Source organism: Meleagris gallopavo, chromosome 3, assembly GCF_000146605.3.
Source record: "Meleagris gallopavo isolate NT-WF06-2002-E0010 breed Aviagen turkey brand Nicholas breeding stock chromosome 3, Turkey_5.1, whole genome shotgun sequence".
NCBI classification, from domain to species: Eukaryota; Metazoa; Chordata; class Aves; order Galliformes; family Phasianidae; genus Meleagris; species Meleagris gallopavo.
In genome coordinates, this window is record NC_015013.2 from 85,282,529 (window position 1) to 85,295,451 (window position 12,923).

The following is a 12,923-nucleotide window of genomic DNA, read 5'->3' on the forward strand; positions in this document are numbered from 1 at the left end:
CAAACGCATCGGGAGCGTAGAGGGAGAGTCCAACTTCGCGGGAGGGCGGGGGGAGAGCGGAGCGGTCTAAACGCGGGGAGAGGGGAACGCGCATGCGCTGTGCGCGTCGCCCCGCCCTTGCCGGCCGCCTCCGGGGGTCGGAGCGGAGACAAAGGGCGGCTCCGCCCCGCCCCGCCCCGCCCCGCTTATAACGCGCACCGCTAAAAAAAACCACCCCCAAACAACAAAATAATAGTAATACCCGCACCGCATGGCTGCTCCATGGCTGGGGAGGAAGAGGAGGTGGGTGGGGGAGCGGCTGGCATGGCGGGAGGGCGGCAGGGGGGCGGTGGTGGCGGTGGTGGCGGTGGCAGCAGCAGCAGCAGCTCCAATGGTGGTGGCACTTCCAATGGCAGAGGCACCTCCAATGGTGGTGGTAGTGGCACTTCCAATGGTGGTGACATCTCCAATGGTGGTGGTGGTGGTGGCATTTCCAATGGTGGTGGCTCCTCCAGTGGCAGTGGCACCTCCAGTGCTGGTGGTATTTGCAATGGTGGTGGCACCTCCAATGGTTGTGTTGGTGGTGGCACCTCCAATAGCAGTAGTGGCGGTGGCTGCTCCAATGGTGGCGGTGTTGGCGTGTCAATGAAGATGGCGTTCCGCCGAGCGTACTCCATCAAGGACAAGCTGCATGCCATTGAGCGGGTAAAGAAAGGAGAACGGCAAGCTTCAGTATGCCGGGCTTTTGGGGTGCCAGGGGGAACACTACGGGGTTGGCTGAAGGATGAAGCCAAGCTGCGTTGGTTCCTAGAGCAGTTGGGTGGAGAGGTGGGCACCCAACGCAAGAAGATGCGGTTGGCCAATGAAGAGGAGATAGACCGTGCTGTATATGCATGGTTTCTTGCTCTCCGGCAGCATGGTGTGCCACTTTCTGGGCCTCTCATCCAAGCACAAGCAGAAGCCTTTGCCCGTCAGATCTATGGCCCCGAGTGTACCTTCAAGGCAAGTCATGGTTGGTTCTGGCGTTGGCAGAAGCGTCACGGCATCTCCAGTCAACGTATCTACGGTGAAGGAGCTCTACATGCTGAACCTGAACGCACTTCCATTGCCCATCCCAACCTTCCTCCAACGCCGGGTTCCGACACTGGAGGTTATGGTGATGAACAGATCTACAACGCCAACATCACTGGGCTCTACTGGAAGCTGCTCCCTGGGCGAACAGCTCCTCGCCAACGCGTCACCGTGCTCTTGGCTGCCAACTTGACTGGTACCCACAAACTGAAGCCGTTGGTGGTTGGAGGTCTTCGTGATCCCCCCAGCCTCTGTCATCACAACCAGGAGAAATTCCCTGCTGGGTATCGCTACAGCCCCGAAGCCAGGTTGGGGCCGGCCCTTCTCCGGGTTTGGTTTTTTGAGGATTTTGTGCCATGTGTCAAACGCTACCTACGTCGGAGCTGCCTCCAGCAGAAGGCTGTGCTGCTTCTAACGGCCCCACCAACATCTGGGGGTCGTCATGAGGATCTCCCCCAGCTTCAGACCCCTGATGGCTCCATCCGCGCTCTTTTCCTCTCCAAAAGCCCAACGGGGAGCAGTTCCACTGGAGGAGGCAGCCGAATCCCAGCCCCATTGGAACAAGGGGTGGTGTCAGCCTTCAAGCAGCTCTACAAGCGGGAACTGCTGCGCTTGGCCATCAGCGCTGGTGGCCCTGTGGATTTTGCACGTTCCTTCCTCCTCAAGGACATGCTCTATTTGGCTGGCCTCTCTTGGGACCTCATCCCTCCCAATGCCATTGAGAAATGTTGGTTGTTGGGACTGCGTGCCGCCTTCGAGCCCCAACCCGGGGAAGAAGAGCAAGGAGGAGGAGGAGGAGATTGCACAACTGGAGAGGAAGGCAATGGAGATGGCAAAGTTTTCAGTGATTTGACCCAGCTGGCCGCATTGGCCTACAAACGTTTGGCTCCTGAGGAGGTGGCCAACTGGCTGCACTTGGATGATATGGCCCCAGGGACGGGGGAGGATGATGAGGATGAGGATGCCATGGAGGAAGGCCCAGGAGGATGCAAGGAGGAAGAGGAAAGAGCTGGTGGAGGGGGTAATGGAGCTGGAGGAGGGGGATCCCCTTTGATGCCCACGGCCCACGAAGCCATCAGAGGTCTGGAGACAGCCTTGCGTTGGTTGGAGGGCCAGGACCCCCGGAGAGTGGGACCACTGAAACTGGTGCAGCTCCGCTCCCTCATCAGCATGGCCCAGAGGCTGCACCATGGCAGCAGCCCCGATCCTTAGGGCAAGGTAGTCGATCACCCATTGGCTACTGAGCACCTTGCATCCTTGGGACGCCTATGTGGCTCTTGGGACACCTATGGGGCTGGGAACACCTATGGATTTTGAGACACTCGTTGAGTTGGGGATATTGGGGATACCCCACTGGGGCTGGTAACACCACTGGGGCTGGGGACATCCTAACTGTCCCATAGGGCTGGGGATCCCCATAAAGCTTGGGACGCCCATGGGACTAGAGACACATACTGATTATCCCATGGGGGCATGGGACATCCACGGGGTTGGGGACACCCTGTTTGTCCTATGGGGTTGTCAATGGAGGTTGCAGCAATGGGGACTCAGCAATTTAGGGCTCATGGCATTGGTTTTTTTGTGTGTGACACCCTCCACACCTTGCATAACCAAGGGTTGTTCCTCACCCTACATGTATTTAGGAGGTGCTCTTTTTTAATCCCAGGATGGTCTCTGGATGATGGGATGGGTACCCTCTGCCAACCCTGCAAGGACATGATGTCACACTGGGACACTGGGGCAAACTGCTGCATTTCCATTTCCTGAGGTGCTTTCCTAAAAGGGTTGGTGGTACTATTCCCACTGCCAAAGTGTTTTCCTGCCAAAACAGGGAGATATGAATTAAACAGCTCTTTTCTCAACCTGATTTTGTTAAAATTTGAGCCTAATTATTGTAAGAAAGGGGAAAAAAATCACTAGAGCTAACTTGTAGGGTGGGTGTTTTTACTTGTTGTCTTTGTCTCCTCATTTCAGAGTTTATGAAGATTAAATGGATTTTTATTCCTGCTCTGAGGTTGTCTTTTGTAAAGGATCCCTCAGAGTCACTGCAACGTAGGGTTTGGGGTGGTCCTGTGTGGAACCAGGGGTTGGACTCCATGATCCTTGTGGGTCTCTTCCAACGTGGGATATTCCATGGTTCATCCCAACTATTCACTCCAAGATTATGTCCCCATCCCTGTCTTGGTGCCATACCAGATGGACCCAGAGGTCCCTTCAACCTCAAACACTCTGTGATGCTGTGAACTCCATTCCACCTACCATGGTGACTCCGACCCCACTGCTGTCACCTCCACACAGACACATTCCACTGAGCACAGAGGACAGAAGGAACCAGAAAAAAAGCCAAACCTGCCACCACACTGCCCACCTTTATTAGGTCCCACTCCATGGTGGTCACACCTTCAGCATTTCCCACCTCCAGCCAGGATCTCCCAAAAGGCTCAAGGACCCTTTAGGGATTTAGTCTGGGGTCGCCAAGTTTTGGTCTGGTGGCTTCAGTTTGGGATCACCATACTTCAGTCTGGTGTCACCAAGCTTCGGTTTGCTGGCCAACATGATTTGGTTTGGTGGCACCATTCTTCAGTTTGGTGTCACCATGCTTGAGTCTGGGGTCACCAACCTCCACTTTGGGATCACTGTGCTTTGGTTTGCTGTCATCAATGCTTCAGTCTAGGGTCACTAGGCTTCGGTTTGGTTGCTTCAGTTTGGGGGTCACCATGCTTCAGTTTGGTAGCACCATGTTTTAGTCTGGGACCAACAGCCTTCACTTTGGTGGTGCCAAGCTTCGGTTTGGTGGCACCAAGAGCTGTGGTCCCCACTACCACAGGATGAGATGGGATGTCTCTTAATCCTCTCCCATTTCGCTCGCCCGCTCAGTGGCTGCTTGCACTGCATTCATGACGGTGGCCCTCAATGCTCCCTTCTCCAGTTGGTACAACCCATGGATGGTGGTCCCACCAGGTGTGCAGACGTCCCCACGCAGCTTTGCTGGGTGCTCACCTGTCTCCAACAGCATCTTCGCTGCTCCCTGGGGATGTATGGGGTCAAGAGGTTCCCTCAAACCTCCTTTTTGCTCAGGGATCATAGCATCGTCTCATCACTGGATGGAGGATCACTATGTCCTCACACTGATCTATGGGATAAGGACCCCAAGGAAGGGGCAGCGATGTCCCCATGGTGCTCTATGGCACATGGTTACCGAAAGGGGACAACCCTCTCCCCATGTCCCCACATTGCTCTATAGGGGAGGGACACCAGAGTTGGGGTTGGACAAGGGGATCCCCGTGTCCCCATGCTGCTTTATGGGACAGGGACCCCAAGGAATGGAGTCAGGGATGTCCCTGTACTGATCTATAAGGAAGGGGCACCCAAGGCTGGGGATAGGGTTGTCCCCACATCCTCACCAGCAGCGTCTGGGCTGCAATCCTACTGGCCAGAGCCCCCGGCATCCCCATCTTCACAGCCCCCTCGGCCATGGCTTCAGCGAACAGGTACACCTGCAGGGGAAAAGCAGTGGGGAGAAAAGGGGATCCCAAAAAAAAGCTGAGCAACCCAGTATGGTGAATGGTACTTACATAGGCAACGCCACTGCCACTGAGTCCAGTGTGGATGTTGATGTAGGACTCGGGAACCTCCTCACACAGCCCACATGGGGACAGCAGGGACTGCAGCAGTGCTGCATCCCCATCCCCAACCCCACTGCCACGGGAGAACACAGCAGCTCCCACCTGCAGCACGCAGGGCAGGTTGGGCATCAGGCGCAGCACCTTCGTCCCCGTGGGGAGCAGCTGGGGGGAATAGAGTCAGTGAGGGGTATTGGGGGTCAGCTGGGATGGGGGATTGGGAAGCAGAGGAGGAGGAAGAAGAGCAGGAGAGAGAAGAGAAGAAGGAACAAGAGAGCACCCACCCGCTGCAGCTTCTGCAGGCTGACACCAGCTGCCAGCGAGATGAGGAGGTGCTGGGAGGTGACAGCAGGACGCAGCTCCTGCAGAACTGTGGGCAGCACGTGGGGCTTGGTGGCCAAGAACACCACCGTGCTCTCCTGAAGTACCTCCAGGTTGCAGTGTGTGGTGCGACAGCCCCACTCCTGCACAAGAGCAGGGGACAAGGTCACAATGCCATGTCAAAGCCCCGAATCACAACATCACGTCCCAGTCCCAGATTCCAACCCCATGTCCCTTGCATTTCAACCCCAATGTCCCAACTCAGTGTCTCAAATCCACATTCCAACCCCATGCACCTGACTCTATGTCTCAACCCCAGGTCCCAACCCAATATCCCAATCCCATGTCCCAAACCAACACCATAACGCCTCCCAACCCAACATCACAACCCTTATTTCCTACCCCGTGTCCCAACCCCATGTCCCTACCCCATGTCCCAACCCCACTGTCTCAACTCTGTGTTCTAAACCCAATGTTCCAACCCCACATTCCAGCCTTGTGTCCCTATCTCTCATCCCGACCCCACATCCTGACGCTGTGTCCCAACCCCAACCCAATGTCTCAGCCCCACATCCCAATCCCATTTTCCAGCCCCATGTCCCAGCCCCAATCTTCCAATGCTGTATCCCAACCCAGTGTGCTAATCTCATGTCTCAACCCCATTGTCCTGACCCCACTGTCCTCACCCCCATGACCCAATGCAACATCACAACCCTGCTGTCCCATCCTCATTGTCTTGATCACAATATCCCAACCCAGTGTTCCCTTCCAGGGGACACTTAGGGACCTTCCACCCTAATGTCCCTCAGAGCCCTGCAGAACTTTACAAAAGATGACCCCAAATGCCACTTCCCATTGGGGTTGTCACTCTGTCCCCATGCCACTCACCCGCCACTCTGCCAGATTGCGGTCCGAGGGAGCGCTGACAACGATGTTGCTGGCAGGGACCTTCCCTTGGGGACATAAGGGACATGGATGAGTGGATGGGGTGACCCTCAGGAAGCCACAAAATCAACGGGATAATGTATTGTCCCTACCCCTGTTAACATGAGAGACATGGAGCAAAAGAGATTGGGAAATGCCATGGGGACAGCTGCGGGGGCATCGCTGTGACACAATACGGTGACAATGGAAGTGATCCTACATGTTGGGGGCATCTGTTGGGTTAGCACTATAGGGAGGGTTGTCACCATGTCCCCAAAATGCTCTATGGCACATCCAAGAAAGGAAAAACTTTTTCCCATGCCCTCACACTGTTCTACAGGGGAGAAACACCAGTGTTTAACAGGAGTGTCCTCATCTCCACATCCAAGTTAGGACAGACCTATCTCCACATCCCCACCCTGCTCTATTGGACAGGGACATCCCAAAGGGGACCGCCCTGTTCTCAAGTCCCAACATTGATCTATAAGAGAAGGACACCACAGGTGGTACTGGACACAACTGTCCCCATGTCCCCACGCTGTGCTATGGGACAAGGACAGGACATCCCAAAGAGGAAAGATGTGTCCCCATGTCCTTGCATTGATCTATGGGACAGAGACCTCTTAAAGTGGACAGACCTGTCCTCACAGTGATCTCTAAGGAAGGGACGGAGTTGGACGGAGTTGGAGGGAGGCATCCTCATATTGCTTTATGGAACAGGGTCATCCCAAAGGAGACAGCCTTGTCCTCATATCCCTGCACTGATTAATAGGAAAGAGTCACCAAAGTCGGAGTTAGACATAGCTGTCCCCACTTTGCTCTATGGGACAGTGATATCTCAAAGGGGACAGCCTTGTTCCCCATGTCCCCACACTGCTCTATGGGGGCAGGGACACCTAAGGTGGGGCACAGCGCCTTTCCACACCTCTCTATAAGGCAGGACACCAGACCGGGGGAAAATCTCGTGTCTCTGGCTCCAAGGTTCCAATCCAAGGCTCTGTCACCCCCCATACCTGCCCGCAGCAGCCCCCGGCCGAGGCCCCCCCGCCATCCTTCCGGCGCCCACGAACCCCACGCGCAGCTCATCCGCTTCCATCGCCCCGCGCCCCGCCCCCTCGCTCCTCCCCGCCCTCCCATTGGTCAGATGAGCCACACCCCCGCGCGGCGATTGGAAGGCGTAAGGTTAAGGAGGCGTGGCCAAGGTGGCTACGCAACTTCCGGGTGGTTCCACGTGGTTTGGGGACAGCGTCCGGGGAGGGAGGGCTGCGGGAAGCACGTGGGGTGGGGGTGGGACATAGGGGCCCCCTCCCATTTTGGGGACGTGCTGGAGGGAGTTCTTAACCCTATTCAGAGGGTATCTATAAAGCTTTCATGCTCTGGAATTTATTTCCTTAATTTTTGGGGGGGGGAGGGTGTAGGTGTGAGTGTGAGTGTGAGGTACTCTTGAATTTGTATTGGGGGCTTCTCAACCTTTTTGGGTGTCCTCCACTCTTTTTTTCTTCCTATAGTGTACCCCTCCATGTCCATGCAGCCCTATAGCCTGGAATCCTATGGGGATGAGGGGTTGGGCTGGCAGCAGAGTGTGTCTGTCCTCTTACTGGAGAGGTCTGCTAAATGTCCCCTTGAATTTGGCACTGTGGCATCTCACCTCCAACCCAGAGAGGTGTGAGGTGGGTTGGGAATGGTGGAAGTGAGGAGACTTGGGGAGGTGATTACAGGGTGGCTATAGGATGGTGGTCAGAAACCCTAAGGTGTCCCTATCCAACCCCAGCATGTCCCCATGCCATGTTGGGGTATCTGTGCTACCCCAGGGTGTCCCCATTTTATACATAGGTAGAACACCAGCACCCACGCCGTATTTTGCGTTGCCTTCATACCTGGAGCAGTCCCAGTGATGGTAGGGGAGTCTTGCTTAGTAGGATGGATGTCACCAGTTCCTGATGCCCTTGGGAGGACAGAGCTGAGCTTGGGGACAAGGCAACTGGGCAAAGTGGCCATCAGGAGTCTGCATGGGGTAAGCTTGAGCCAGGGGTAGGTGTAGGGTGGGTCCTGCTCCTTGGAGTCAGCTGGGTCCCCATTTAGGGCCAAGTCATAGAATTGTAGAAGGTCATCTTCTAGGAATGGGTGTTGTCTCTGCGATGGTCCATTGGGAGAGGTCCTACTCCTGGAGCATGTGCCCAGGAAGGACTTCTGGGTGGAGGGGTACATCTCTGTGCTCTGCCAAACCCCTTTTTCACCCAACCAGGTGACGCTGGAACCAGGTGTAGGAGCTGGGCAATGCTGGGAACCCAAACCCTACAACCCAAACCAGTTCTTGGACAGTGATGGACAGCATGGGACATCCCTTCTCCAGGGAAATATTGGGGTTGGTGTCACCCAATGAGCACCAGCAGTGACCTGACAGTTTGGGAACAACCACTCTAATAGTTGGGGGCATCTTGAGGTCATAATGGATATCTCCTCCATAGGTCCCCATTGCACTCTAATGGCCGATGACAACTTCAGACTGCAGTGATGATGGGTGTCTATTCCATAGGTCCTTGCTGTCCCCAAGGCAGGGGCTCACCAGGACCAGGCAGTGGTTTTGGTCCCTCTAAGAGATGCTTTGCTGGAGGCTATGGGACAGCCTCCACGCAGCTGCGTTTCCCCATGCACCGAAAGCAACACCAAACACTCATCTGTGATTCCTGTGCTGCAGAACAGCCTCAATCAGCTTCTTTATTACAACCTAATTATGTGTAATTAGTAGTGTAGTCCATTATAAGAGCTGCCAGCCCATGCCCCAGGGATGATTGTGATCAATTCAACCGTAGTGTCTGCTGCTCCTGCCCCATTTGGGATCTCTCTGGAGACAGCAGCACCTTTGGGACCCCCAATCTGCCTCCCAAAGCCTCGGTGGGGTCTGCACCTACAGCAGGTAGGAAAGGAGTGTTACCTGAGCAGAGTCTCTTCTACATAAGATGCTATTTGATGATTTTTCACTGTATTTTCCCCCTCTCCTTGCACAACCTCAAGCGTACCCAGGATCCTGGCACCCATTTGCTTTGGAAATATCGCTGTCAGCCCCCACACCCCATCCTCTGCCCCAGCAAAGGACAACCCTGAGTTAAAGAGGATGCCTGTGCACCGCTCCATCACTTCCTAGCACTGGCGTAGTTGGTGCTGAACCAGGTGCAGGTCTCCTTCACAGCTGGGAACAGAGAGATGCCATTAGAAAGGTTTGAGATGGGGAGAACAGGGGGACAGCCGTGCATTGGTGTGCCCCCTTCTCACCTTGTCTGAAGGGCGTGAACTGGAAGTTGGGGAGGTAGTGCCTGAGCTTGGCGTTGCTGGCTGTCTTCTTGAACTGCCCATCGGCCTTGGTTGTGTCGAACTGGGGTGGGAGGGATTAAGGGAAATGGGAAAGCAGGGAGGCTGAGGTGATGAGGCTGTATTCTACCCCAGAGCCTGGCAATAGGATGAGAAGTAACGACCTCAAGATTCGGGTTGAATACTAGGAAAGCTTGGTCAAACATGGGTTGACATTTGGACTCGATGATCTCAGAGGTCTTTTTCAACCTTGATGATTCTATGAATGAGCACAGTGGAGATGGGTTAATGATTGGACTTGATGATCTTGGAGGTCTTTTCCAATCTGCCCTACACTAAAGGATACGACGAGCTCTCCCCTGAAGTCCATGGCCTCCACGATTGCCTCTGCAGCCTCTCTGATGGAGACTTCATCTTCTTCTCCCACTGTGGAGATGGTGATGAGCTGAGGCCATTGTTTCCCCCTTTCCCTCTTCCTCTTGGAATTTTGTCCTTACCTGACAAAATGATGGGCTCCACCTCCTCGTATTCCCGTAGAACCCAAACGAAGAGCCGGGCCAGATCCTACAGAGGAGCAGATGGCTCTTGGAGGACCCCAGGCCCTGAGGATCAGTGCTGCCCAGGACAACCCAGGAGGGCTCAGCCTGTGCTGAGGTCCCCCAGCCCCTCATGTCACCCCTCCAAGTGCTCCCCAAGGCCACACATACCAAAGAGTAGATAAACTGTCTTCGGGGCTTGCCTGTGCCCCATACAGTCAGAGCAGAACCATTCTCTATGGGGGAAATGGAGAGAGCATTCATGAGCAACCCTACCAGAAAGAAAAATACCCAAACCATAATATGCCCTATCTATCACACTCACGTTTGGCCAGGTACACCTTATGGATGAGCCCTGGTAGCACGTGGCCATCCTCAATGTTGAAGTTGTCGTGTGGCCCAAAGACGTTGGTGGGGATGACGGCGGTGAAACGGCAGCCATGCTGCTCAAAGTAACCCCTGGGTGACAGCATGGGCTGGGTGAGTCCCTTTCCACTCAAACTATGATTCTCTGAGTTGTGGGGTCACCCCCTGTCCAGCACAAAACAACCCACAGAGAGTCCCTAACTTGGTTTGGCATCTCTTGGTTGCCCAGGCTGGATATTTCCCCATCCCCATTTAGGTGCTGTCAGCCCTGGAGTTTCCCTTTGCCCCAATAGTTCTGGGATGCTCACAGCCCTTTTACATCAGGATGGTTCTCGCATGGCCCTCACACCTGTTCTGGACATCGATCATCCTCTTGGCATAGGAGTAGCCAAAATTGGAGCTGTGTGGTGGCCCATTGTGGATCTGGGGACAAGAGACAGACACATTGTGAATCCAGCACAGACCACATAGCGTAAGTCAATGCAAGATTTTGGACATGAGGAGGTGGTGTGGTTTGAATATCTTGAGGAAGTTCAAGGTTATACTTGCCCACGGATAGTTTGGATAAAGGATGGAATCAGATTGGCCACACTAGGACCTAGCTTTGTCCCTGCAAATGGGAGATGCTCACCATGGTCTCATCAATGGGATATGTTGTCTTGTCTGGGAAGATGCACGTGGAGAGACAGGAGACCACCTTCTGCACCCCACACTCATATGCAGAATGCAGGACATTGTCATTGATGTGGATGTTCCTCCTCTGGGGACACAGAGACATCTGTCAGTGTCACTCACAAAAGGGTGGTGGAACCACCAAATCCTGCCCCACATGGTGATGATTCATTAATGACTGCAGAAACCAGAGTAAGCTCAGAGAGGGCAAGGTTCTGCAGGACCCACTTCCCCAGGTGCTCACCCAAAAATCCAGGTTGCAACGGATGTTTTTGAAGAGGCCTCCAACCATAGCAGCCAGGTGGATGACATGGGTGGGTTTATGTTTCTCGAAGAGAGCTCTGGTCTCCACAGCACTCCTAAAGGGAGGAAGTCATGGAGTTTACTGCATCAGTGTCCAAACTTTTGGTTTGCTTGGGTTGTACTGAGTGAAGAGGAATTGTCTTGGGGGCCACATATAAAATATGCCATTCTGTGTCTCTATGGTCTTTAAGGCTCCTTCTAACCCAATCAGCCTATGGTTCTATGATCTTTAAGGACCCTCCCAACCCTGCCATCCTATGATACTATGATTTTTAAAAACCCTTCCAACCCAAGCCGTAGAATCATTCAAATTGGAAAAGACCTCCAAGGTTATCAAGTCCAACTATCTTCCCACCCCACCAAACTATGTCCCCAAGTGCCACATCTACCCTTTCCCTGAAGACCTCCAGAGACACAGAACCATCCTATGGTTCTAAGATATTTAATATCCCATCTAGCACAACCATTCTATGATTTAATGATCTTTAACAATCCTTCCAACCCAAGCCATTCTAGGATTCTGTGGTCTTTAGAGTCCATTCCATCCCAACCCATTCTATTAGTGTGTCATGGGGCAAAAAAATGGATTGCTGGGGTTGGACTCACGTCAAGTCGGCGTCTCTGGAGGACACGAAGACCCATTCCTCATCCGTCTGTCCCTCACCATTGGCCACCACCTCCTGGATGGCTCTGCCCACCAAACCAGTGCCCCCCGTCACCAGGATGCGTTTAGGCTTTGCTCCCACAGCTTCCGTCATGGCCAAAGCCCTGTGCTGATGGGAGAGGGGGGAATAAGGCAATACCACCTTGGGGGGCACCCATAGGGACCCCCAACCTTGGGAGGAGAACCAAACTAATTTGAGATTATATTTTCAGGGTTGAAGCTGTGTCTGCAAAAGCAAAGAAAAGGAAAAAGGAAAGAGGTGTGTCTGCCAGCGATGCTCCCGGGGCAGTAAAACTCTCCTCATCTGCAATTGCTAATTAATGAAACCTGTCTGGTGCTGCCACGTGGCTACGGCAAGGCACAGCCTCCCGGAAATGGCTGCGGAGCACACATCCATCCCCCTGCACCCCAAAACAGGGAGCTGTACCCTCCCCGTACAGCCCTCTAAACCCCAATACCATGTCAGCACCTCCACATCCCCTTGTGAATGCCAATCCCAGAGCTGCAACCCCTCCATGCACCCCAAATCCCGTGTCAGCACCCTCACATCTCCCTGTGCACCCCAATCCCACAGCTGCACACCCCAAATCTCACGTCAGCCCCCCACAGCTCCAATCCCATGGCTGTTCTCCTGTACCCCAATCCTAGAGCTGAACACCCCAAATCCCGTGTCAACACCCCACATCCCCCTGCAACCCCAATCCCAGAGCTGCACACCTCAAATCCCATCTCGGTACCCCCACATCCTTCTGTATCCCCAATCCTATTGCTGCCCCTCCCCCACGCCTTTCCCGTCTCCAAATGCTTGCAGAGACCCCAGCAGCTCCCCTATTCCAAGGTTCCCACCTTGGGGCACCCCTGGAAGCTCGCCCCACAATGGGGTTTTTCCCCTCCCTCCTCTCCCATCTCCATCTTGGGGTGCCCTCACCCCTCCGTCACCCCCGTGGGTGACATCAAAGGATACAATCTACCTCCATGTAGGATGGGGAGGGGGTGCTCTTTGCTCCCAATCAAATCACACTTTAAGAGGGGTTACCCCCATTTGTATCCCCTCTTTCCTCCCCACGAGGTGCGGGGGGGGTCCCACCTCACCCCTATATCTCCACCCCATCTCGGGTTCCCCCCCGAATATGCGGTCTCCCTCTGTCCGCACCT

At 54.4% G+C, this 12,923-nt stretch overlaps 3 protein-coding genes across 5 annotated transcripts; 1 reads left to right on the forward strand and 2 right to left on the reverse strand.

Annotated features, from left to right (window-relative positions):
- Positions 1-87: 87 nt before the first annotated feature.
- On the forward strand, positions 88-3,057 carry TIGD5 (tigger transposable element derived 5). Its single transcript, XM_003205333.4, has one exon. The coding sequence runs from the start codon at positions 262-264 to the stop codon at positions 2,260-2,262; it is 2,001 nt and encodes a 666-aa protein (XP_003205381.3). The 5' UTR covers positions 88-261; the 3' UTR covers positions 2,263-3,057.
- Positions 3,058-3,400: 343 nt separating this feature from the next.
- On the reverse strand, positions 3,401-7,029 carry PYCR3 (pyrroline-5-carboxylate reductase 3). The gene is given in 7 exon segments (XM_010709335.2): positions 3,401-4,078; positions 4,455-4,547; positions 4,626-4,838; positions 4,958-5,137; positions 5,883-5,947; positions 6,932-6,962; positions 6,964-7,029. Coding segments are annotated over 7 exon segments (816 nt in total). The 5' UTR covers positions 7,015-7,029; the 3' UTR covers positions 3,401-3,895.
- A 1,568-nt stretch (positions 7,030-8,597) lies between these two features.
- TSTA3 (tissue specific transplantation antigen P35B) lies at positions 8,598-12,896 on the reverse strand. 3 transcript variants are annotated; one of them, XM_010709336.3, is made up of 11 exons: positions 12,740-12,890; positions 11,711-11,877; positions 11,046-11,160; positions 10,761-10,889; positions 10,479-10,552; positions 10,089-10,222; positions 9,935-9,999; positions 9,725-9,791; positions 9,574-9,653; positions 9,192-9,291; positions 8,598-9,108 (listed from the first exon to the last, which is right to left on the reverse strand). In XM_010709336.3, the coding sequence occupies exons 1-11, from the start codon at positions 12,743-12,745 to the stop codon at positions 9,053-9,055; spliced, it is 993 nt and encodes a 330-aa protein (XP_010707638.1). In that variant the 5' UTR covers positions 12,746-12,890; the 3' UTR covers positions 8,598-9,052. The 3 variants fall into 3 exon arrangements, with proteins under 3 accessions (XP_010707638.1, XP_031408785.1, XP_031408786.1); XM_031552925.1 differs by having other exon boundaries at positions 9,574-9,791; positions 12,740-12,896; XM_031552926.1 differs by having other exon boundaries at positions 9,574-9,791; positions 11,711-11,994; positions 12,740-12,896.
- Positions 12,897-12,923: the final 27 nt, after the last annotated feature.